General features: G+C 36.0%; 1 protein-coding gene across 1 annotated transcript; it reads right to left on the bottom strand.

Moving 5' to 3' along the window:
* Positions 1 to 1,436: 1,436 nt before the first annotated feature.
* Positions 1,437 to 6,989, bottom strand: LOC148291185 (uncharacterized). The gene is made up of 3 exons (XM_088245706.1): positions 6,906 to 6,989; positions 1,754 to 2,063; positions 1,437 to 1,555 (listed from the first exon to the last, which is right to left on the bottom strand). Exons 1-3 carry the CDS (start codon positions 6,987 to 6,989, stop codon positions 1,437 to 1,439), a joined length of 513 nt encoding a protein of 170 aa, XP_088101832.1.
* Positions 6,990 to 10,441: the final 3,452 nt, after the last annotated feature.

The following is a 10,441-nucleotide window of genomic DNA, read 5'->3' as shown; positions in this document are numbered from 1 at the left end:
TTGCTAGTAGCAAAATGTGATCAATCAAATGTCTTGCAAGTAAGACAATATCAAGAATTTTGGCCTACAATGAGTAAAAATGTAGCAAGTATTTCTTCAACACAAGTAAATCTTGTATCTTGTAGGAGTGTTTTGTCTTTGATGATACTGAATAATTTCCTAAACACATTTGGATATATTCTATAGACTTATCGGAAGTCTTCAGGATCTTCATGTAATATTTTATGTATATAATCATACGTGCTTGTAGTAATTGGCCAAATGATTAATGGACGCCCAATATGCTCACTACGCATGATAACTATAAGCTCATGTAGCACTTGGACCACTGCTTCCATTGCCATTAGTAAATGCTTGATGGTTTCATAAAATTCTTCGTCCATTTCTTCCTCATTCATTTCTTCTCCCTCCATTTCCTCTTCCTCTTCTCCATTATTTCCATGCATGATCGATTGAGACATTATATGTGAACCACCTAAAACAAATTGGAAGCAATTACATTGTGTAATATATATATAATGTGGTTGCCTTTGTTTAGTAAAGAATGCACTTGAAATTTCTAAAATGGAATTAATATTTAAGATATCACGCATGCAATTTATCTTACCAACTACTCAAGTGTATCTTTCCTGAATACCACCATTACATACTAGTTGAAATTTGTTAACATTTTTTTTTTCCCAGCAGAGCCCTATATGATAAAGCATCCCACTAGTTTTGTTTTGTTCTTTTTTTTTTTGGACGAAAATATCACACTAGTTGACATAAGAAAACAATAAACTTTATATTCATAATTTATTTCTAAAGATTATAATAAGAATTGAAAAACACCAACTGCTCAAAGATATTTAATTTGATTCATATGAAACACCAGAATGTGAAGCATGAGCCCTTGATATCTTGTTGCATCTAGTTGACATCAGCAAACCATCAACTTTATATTCAGAATTTGTTTCTAAAGATTATAATAGGAATTGAAAAACACCAACTACTCAGATATATTTAATTTGATGCATATGAAACAATAGAATGATAAACATAGGCCTTGATATCTTGTCGCATCCATTATACCATAAATAATACCAAGCATTTGACTATTATACAATATATCATATGAGAGAGTGCCATCGTCTATTATCATCTTAGAACCCACAAATAGAAAAATCCAGATAAGCAAATCAGTATAATTGGTGCATAGAATATTATATGATTCGACAAATCAAGCCACAACCAAAGTTCAAAACTTTAGACAAGTCATGCTTAACATACTCAAAAATACAAAAAAAACATGTTCCCAATAGCAAATTTGACAAAATTCCACAAATGAAGCCATAAACAAACTCGAAAAATTTATACAAGTCGTGCTTAAGCATACTCCAAAATAAACCAAAAACTAGGTTCCTAACCAAAGCCTATTGTCTCCCACATAACCTCATTCATTCCAACAACTTATACATTATCCAATCTTTACGCTCTTGAGGTGACATTTTCCAGAACATATCTTTTTTAGCTTTGGTATTAAGCAACTCAACAACCTTGTAAAGAGATTGACTATCTAAGTTTGGGATTTCCATGATAGCATCCTAGCAACCACTCTATTTTCCTTTGTTTGCATCAGGCTATGGATTCCCCGGAAATCTATGGCAACTGAATCAATGCTAAGAGAAACTCTTTCTAGAACATCAACTCGAGTGTTGGTCTCAAAAGAGCTAGTGTTCCCCTCATACTCAATTCTACTTTTTCTTTTTCTTACAATTGCTTTCCAAGGGAAGCTCCACATTTGTGCCTTGAGTAGGAAAAGATGAATTAGATTGTTTGGATGATAGATCTTGGAATATTACAACTTCAACTTCATTTGATATGAATGAATGATTATCATAGCCATAATTCAAGTCATCTATCCCCACACGTTTACTTTCTTCCACTCCCAATATTCTTGCATCTGCATCATCACCCAATGCAGTTGAGTTTCTCTCAATGGTAGTTCCATTCCCAATTGCAATTCTCAAAATTTCATAGTCAGTAAAAGTGTATTTTTTAAAGTTGACATGGGCCGGGTAGGACTAACAAAGGAAAAAAAATCCATACAATTTAATTCATACACATACAAAATAATAAATTATCATATAATATATTTTGCAAAATAGAAGCTCTGTAACACCCTCGACCCAATTTAATCATTTTATTCAATTTACTTAAATTGTGAAATTACAATTTTACCCTTGGGGTAGGGTCACATTAGTCACTTTTCGATCCGTAAGGATTTTTTGGATTTGAGTAACACTGTTGCTTAGAGCTCGTCGATAATTTGTAGACACGCAATGGGCCCAAATCGAAGTTTTAAAGAAGAAGTTACGGTGCCTTCTAGAAGTTAAGAAGGACTTCAAGTTCATTGTGACTTCTAGAAGTTCAACCCGCATGGTCTTCAACGATGAGTTATGCCATAGGTTGCTGACGAGACATGAAATAACACGTTCCTACTCTAATATGAAGTCACAACGCTTATGCATACGTACCTTTTTGGTTTTGTTGATCATCCATGAACGTTGCTTCATCAATAAACAATGCCTAAAGAAGCGTGAGGTTTTTTATGTTGATTCTAAGCTGTTTGGGACTGAGAGCGGTTCGGATAGCGTAATTGATGACATATGTTGCATGATAGGCTGCACAAGGCCCAATCTTAAGGTCTTTGCTAACTCACACGATGAGGTTATTGGTCTATTTAGCTTCAGGTGCGACAATTCTCTTTTTGATTGTTCTTTGTTTGCCTTGCGTATCACGTTTTGTGATCATATAGTAGATAATTTCAAGAACCATAGGGCATTATTCATCTTACTTGTTGAGAAGAATACTGTGTTTACTCATTTAGTTAAGGATAATTTTCATAAGGAGGCTCGTTGCATTATGGTGACAGGAAAAGGATTTGGTCACAGAGCTACCAAGTTATTCTTGAAAAAACTTTATTATGATTTAAAGCTTCCAGTGCTAACCATTGTTGTGGATTGCAATCCATCTGGACTTCACATATTTTTTGATTACAAATATGGTTGGGTTAGGAAATCATTTGACAGTCGTGACTTAGCCACTCCAAACATTAAATGGTTGGGTGTGAGGCCGTCAGATATAGAAAAATATGAAGTTCATCCAAGAGACATACCATTGGAAGGGACTAGTGTCTCTGCAACAAATACCTTTTTGAAACAACAGTTTGTGACGAGTGACAAAAATTGGGTTAGTGAGATAGAAAAAATGTTGGAGATCGGAAAGATGATAAATATTGAGAATTTGAGCTTGAAAAGTAGTCAATATTTGTCAAGGGAATTCTTGCCAAAGAAATTGGAGGCAAATGATTGGATATAAAGCAATCAAGTAACAAAGTATTGGTGCTGCAAACAGTATGCAAAAGGCCTTGTTAATATTACTAACTTTGGTCACTTTTGTAGTGGCACAACTGTAAATTTTTCAAAGTCGGATTTTAAAAAAAAAAAAACACGGTCAGCAAACTTCCCCGATCTTTCTCTCTTCTCTCGATAACCAACAGCGCCGACCACTGTTTGGCCAGCAAACTTCCTCCTCCAGCAACCTCAGGCCACGAAACCACCACCATTCAAACCGGCCGGACTCCCACTTCCCGCCCTCGTTTTCGATGATTTCGACCACCATTTTTGTTGATCCAGGTATGCTTGTCCACCTACTCAACGTGCTCTAGCTGATACTATGGTTGGTTAGGATTGATTTTGAAGTTTTAAAACTCAATTTAGAACCTAGGTTTTGACTGGTTTTTGAGTCGATTTTCCAGCAAGCTCCGGCCACTTTTTGGTCGTGGTGCAAGACCAAAAGTTGCTCCTTTAGTTGTCACAATCACATAGGTATAGGTAATGTTGGGTGTTTCGAGAATTTTTTGGCCACTGAAATTTTCTCAAGACATCCACGTTCTGCCAGCATATTGGCCATGGGGTGGTGGCCTATTGTGTTCTAAAATGGATGAAGTGCTCTTTCTTGTATGTGAGAATGAAGAAGGCATGTAATCACGACATCCATTTGAAAGAATATCTTTTATATGTTTCTTTCCCATAACTAATTTCAGAAAGTTTGGTGCATAATCCGAACCCGGGGTACTATGCAGTTAGACAAGTGATTTCTAATGATCCCGTAAAAAAGCATATGCAAGGTACTGAAATTGTATACTTGCGGAATTATCAAGGGATCTCAAGGGAGTTTGATCTGTGATTTGATTGTTTTGGATGGGGTTGACATGCAACCACCCACCCATTGTGCTTTTACTTGACTTATAAAAGAATCTCGTAAATAAATGTGACATGGTAACTTGAAGCACTACCTTATTTATTCAATCAATTTGTAGATGAAAATTTGTGCAATCATCATTTAAATCAAACGTCTGATTCAAACCTTCTCAAAGAAAGTTGGTTGTCTCTTTCCCAGTCCCATAGATAGGCCATTTATCTATTATAAGCCCCAAATCTTTAGTTCTGACTCACTATAACATAAGCTTACATGACCAGAACACTAAAAGATAGTACAACTTAACCACCTCAAGAACACCTCAACAAAACCTCAGTACCTATACTTGCTATTGGGTACAAAAGTCCTTTTTTTTCTTATCAAGCTCCATGAAGAAGCATATAAAATAGGTGTGAGGATGTTAGCAAAATAAAGACCATCAATGCCACTGTTTAAGATAAGAAGACATGCCCCACCGTAAAATCTAACGACAACTCCTCTTTGCGGAAGACTTCTATCACTCAATAAAGAGGAGTGCAAAAAAAAAAACTCCAAATGCGATTCTAACTGATGACCTTTAGGAATATGATTAGGCTTGAACAACACATTTTTCCCCCTTATTCATCACTGTAATCTTCTACTTAAAATATGATTATAAATTCTTAAATAACATCTATCAACTTAATATGCCATGCAATGCTGCTATGATATATGATCAAGTAGTTAGGATCCTGCTATAGTAATGCATCTTCATTGTTAGCTCACATTCCACTTGAATAAAGGGAAAATAGAAGGCACATAAATAGCACACGAGCATTACCACAACAAAGTTTGGGGAGATAATCCATATAATGACATAGTTAGAATTGATAAAGTGCATAAACAAACCAAATCAAGCACCCAACTCAAAACATTCCCAAAAACCTAACATACATATATAGCAAAATCAGAGAAATTAAAACTTGGAACCCATAACAAACAATATTCATAGCTCTATTTGTTATTAAAAGCTTTACTCTGATTTCATTATTGCATCCAATATATTGATTTCAACATAAGTCATCTTCTCCATCACCTTAGACTCAACACCCTTAAGCTCCTCCCGAAGCTTTCGACCCAAGTTGTCAACCTTCTTATCAAGTGTTCTTAGGGATGGAGGATGATTCATGTTCCCTTCCCTGGCATTGCAGCGTGAAGATACGGGAAGCTCTTTGGCATTCACCAGTTCAGCGGGCGACCCTCTTTTGAAATGGGTGTTCATGTACATGTTCATGTGCAATCCCTCTTCCACAATATACTATCAAAAAATATCATTGACTCGGTTATAAAAAAAAAATTACAAATTAGAATAAATAATATGGTTTGCATAGGTGATAATTAACTTACAAATTGACTGAGTTGCTTCCTTATTTATTGGTGAGGATCCTTTCTCGCTCGCTGTGCCAACGGGAAAAGTTTTAAGTTGGGTTTGGGAAAAAGGGAAAAGTTTTAAGTTGGGTTTGGGTATTAGTATACTATTACTAATTGCGGTTGGGTTTACTCTGATTTCATTATTGTATCCAATATATTGATTTCAACATAAGTCATCTTCTCCATCACCTTAGACTCAACACCCTTAAGCTCCTCCCGAAGCTTTTAACCCAAGTTGTCAACCTTCTTATCAAGTGTTCTTAAGGATGGAGGAGGATTCATGTTCCCTTCCCTGGCATTGCGGCGTGAAGATACGGGAAACTCTTTGGCATTCACCAGTTCAGCGGGCAACCCTCTCTTGAAATGGGTGTTCATGTACATGTTCATGTGCAGTCCCTCTTCCACAATATAGTATCAAAAAATATCATTGACTCGGTTATAAAAAAAAATTATAAATTAGAATAAATAATATGGTTTGCATAGGTGATAATTAACTTACAAATTGACTGAGTTGCTTCCTTATTTATTGGTGAGGATCCTTCCTCGCTCGCTATGCCAACAGGAAAAGTTTTAAGTTGGGTTTGGGAAAAAAGGAAAAGTTTTAAGTTGGGTTTGGGTATTAGTATACTATTATGAGATATGGGTTTTACCTTAGTTTTATTTTGACTATATATATTGGTTTTGAATGCATGTTTTGACATCATTTTCTAAAACGGTGGGGTTAGTATGTTGTTTTTAACTATGTTGAAACTTGTTTTTGTCTACTCACAATTTTCTGTTTTGCGTCCCCCAGGCAGTAGCTTGTTCTAAGCCGAGCAACCGAGCCAAGATTCGCACTTCCGCGCCTTGAACTTTTGTGGGGAAATTTTCTATTTGTTTTGTTTTCTTTTGAACGTTTGTTTCCAGTTGTAAACTGTTGTAAACTGAATTTCTTTAGAATTGCTATGTTATTGCCCATGTTAGGGTTGGATGTAAGGCTGGAGGCCTAATCTGTAAACTGTATGCTTGTGTATTGTGCGTGCTACTAGTTGTGAACTTTATTACTGTGTTTTGACAGGTTGAAAATTTTGGGGAAAGTCCGTTTTTCAGGGGAGATTGTCGAAATTTCGGTAGAAAGTCTCGACCCTTTTTTCCTTTGTTATCGGGGAAGAGGATGTTGTTAGTAAGTGGGCCTGGCATTGATTTGATGTTGGAAAAACCATAGGATTCGTCACGAATTCTGAGGAATTCGGGGTGGGTCTTGTCAAGGTCACCTTAATGTAATATTTCCACACTTCATCACTAGCAGTGAACTTCTTTATGATTGGATCCCACCCAAACCCAGAGCTATGATGCATAAGCTCACAAAACATATTATACCGTTGCTTAAACCATTTCAATCGGCTTAAGTATTGTGAATGATTCTTTTCACATCCAAGTTTTGCCTTAAGAGAAGGAAATATTTTGTTCTCAATTATTTGCTTGCTTAGCATTCCATTACTATCACACCACGATTAGTGTTATCAACCATGAGTTGTAGCAACTCATTGCTCTCTTCCAACATCTATAATTTATAACCCCAATTAACTTTGCTCTTTCCTTTGTCATTTCCCCACTGTAAATATTTCATTGATAATTACTATATCACATGTACAAATCCTTTTTAATTGTACAAATCTAATGCAACATGGTCACATTACAAGAGTGTAACTATATTCCAATAATTCACAATGAAGATAAAACCCAACCTAATAAGTAGGATGTAATCAAATTGAGAACATTCCATGAAAAGATTATCCACTTAATGAATTACAACTAAAGAAACAGATTATCCACCTAAATAATTAATGGCATATGAACAAAAAATAATATAATAAAATATTGTATGTAAAGATAGCTTTGTGATGAAGTAATGATAAGCTTCAAGATGCAAGCATGAGGAAAATAAAAGAAGAAATGTTCATCAAACATAAGGAAAGTAAAACGTGTGGATGAGAAAAGAAGAAAAACATTCACGATTTTTTACTAACTTGAAAGAAGTGGATAAGAAGATGAGGTACTGAAGTGGAGCCCTAACCGTGAAGAGAAGAGAGTGCTTCTCTCTGTTTGCTACTTGATATAATGAATGGAATTGGAAACCTTTTTTTGTTGTCTCATGCACTACTTTGGGTGAAGTGGAGCCCTAACCGTGAAGAGCAGTATCCATAATCACATGCACTACTTTGGGTGTGCACCAACTTGACCTTAAACTCTATCTAGTTCTTCAGCCAACTCCACCCTTTCCAGCTCTACCCTAGGCCCCGTTCGGTTCATGGTAAAGGAAACTTGGGGATGGGAAATCAATTTCTTTCCCACGTTTGATAAGTCAGGCATGGGAAATCGTTGCCTGGAACATGGGAAAGTAGGGGGGAAAGTGAAGTCATCCTCCCTCCTTGAGTTTTACTTTCCCTTCTCATGGGAAAGTAAGGCTAGCATTAAATGCACATTTTTTTGACTAATTTGTCCTTACTAATAATTTATAATTATAGTTTTATCCAACAACTATTGGTATTCCTTTTTTATTTTTTTAATTCATAACATATTTTTAATAGGGGTAAAATTGGAAAACTAAACAAAATTAGTTTTCCATTCCAACTCAAAACAAACATGGGAAAGGAAATAAAGTAATAGTTCCGGGTTACTTTTCCGACATTACCAAACATGGGAAAGGAATCACCATTTCCCATCCCTTGGGAAATGACATGGGAAATGATTTCCCATTAAATCCATTCCGTGAACCAAACGGGACCTAAAGGTGAAATCCTCGTCTAGACCAAAGACTTGAGACTTGTCGCTTTTGATTGCTTTCTCCTTTATGCTTAAAGGGGACATGAGTCCTACTATATCCCATTGAAGAGCCGTAAATTTCTTCTTCTTCTCAACAATGTTTCATTTCATTGTCTTGTATAACTTCACCTTATAGAAACTCAAACTTCTTCTCGAGATGCTAAAACTAAACTAGAAGAATATCTAACCCCAAAATATTTCATGAGATTGAGTTGATTGAGCCTTACTCAAGTCAAGGCCATCGACTGCTACAAGGATCCTATCTAGGGCTCGTCAATGGGCCGGGCCGAGCTAGCTCGGCCCAAATTTAATGGGCTTGGACCGGGCCGGGCCGGGCTTTAAAGAGGAGAGAGAAAATAGCGGGCGGGGCCGGGTTTTTTTAGAAAATTCAAAGCCCAAGCCCGACCCATGAGCCGGGCTTGAGAAAGCCCATCGGGCCGGGCCGGGCCAAAACGGGCCTACTTCAATCGAAAAAAAATCATAAACTTAATCATAAGGGCATTTTAGTCCAAATTTGAGATTAAACTCACTTAATTCCAATATTTTCACATCAAACCAAATTCATAAAACACCTAATAAAGTCACACAACTTAATAAGATTTTCTACAAAAATAATAAAACCAAGTATTGTTTTTGAGGTTATTACATAATTAGACCGTAATACGTTTTAAGAAATAATTTTTAAAAATAATAAGTATAATTTTTTTTTTTTTTTTAAAGGATGGTATGAATAAATATGCAAATGTTTGGTGATGTGTTCAAAAAGCATGATTATATTTGGTGGTACGATTATGTTTCGTGATATGATTATATTTAGTGATATGATATGTTGTTCATCTTTTTTATATATATATAATTGTTGTATTAATAATTGACATAAATTAAATTAATGTGCTAATCATCCAATTATAAAACTAGGAATGAGTAAAGAAAAGTAAATGAAATGAAACAAATTATATATGTGATTTAAGTGATATAATCCTAATCCTAAACTCTTATTTATACATAATTATATATGTATGCGGGCCTAACGGGCCGGGCTTTCTTGGGCCTAATCGGGCCGGGCTTCAAACACTCAAGCCCAAGCCCGGCCCGACCCAAGGCGGGCCGGGCCATCTCAAAGCCCATAACAGACCGGGCCGGGCTTTTTTTCGATGGGCCGGGCGGGCCCCCATCGGCCCATGAGCCCGCGGGCCAAATGATGAGGCCTAATCCTATCACCTCCCAATGGATTCTTGCCATCTAATAAATCGAAACCAAAGCACGATGAACTTGTGCCACTTTTAATTGGCAAATAGTTGAGTGTAGATTAATGGACTCAAAACGAAAATGCCCATTAATACCCACATTTATAACTCACGGCCCAACCCAAGTGGTATAAAACCACCTAATTTATTTGGACTACATGTGGTTTGATCCTGGCAAAATTCTGTGGGTAATCTATAGTCAAATCTAAGTGCAATTGTGACCCCAAACAAAATCCATGTTTCACCAAATTCAACCAAAACAAAAATCCATGATTCACCTCAATCAAATTCACCCCAAACACTTTAAATTACCATTTCCAATCAACCAAACCAAAATCACAAATAAACAATGAATTGAAAGAGTTTTTCCTTTATAATTCGTAACAATTTATTATAATTAAGGATTCTTTAATCTTAAACGAATCGAACTTTAAACAATAAAACTCTGCTCTTTATTAGATATTGGTGAATTGTGTTGGGAGATATTAGTGATTAGATACAAATAGTTTGAAAACTATAATCTCTTTACAAATACTCAAGTGGCTCTCAAAAAGTTGGGAGCAAGAGAGAGCAATGGATCCTACTTTCCCAAAAGACAAAAGTGACAGTGTAGAAAAGGAGAAACAGAAACAAATTAATGAGGGCCCATCGCTGTCATGCTTTCCTGAGAGTCACTATCCTATCCACCTTTAAATAATACCAACCATAAGTAAACCCATCCTTTTCTTTTTCTTTCT

This window comes from Prunus avium, chromosome 8 (assembly GCF_965620075.1).
Source record: "Prunus avium chromosome 8, drPruAviu1.hap1.1, whole genome shotgun sequence".
Taxonomy (NCBI): Eukaryota; Viridiplantae; Streptophyta; class Magnoliopsida; order Rosales; family Rosaceae; genus Prunus; species Prunus avium.
The sequence above is the reverse complement of the archived record's forward strand: the minus strand, read 5'-3'. Positions and strand labels throughout refer to the sequence as shown.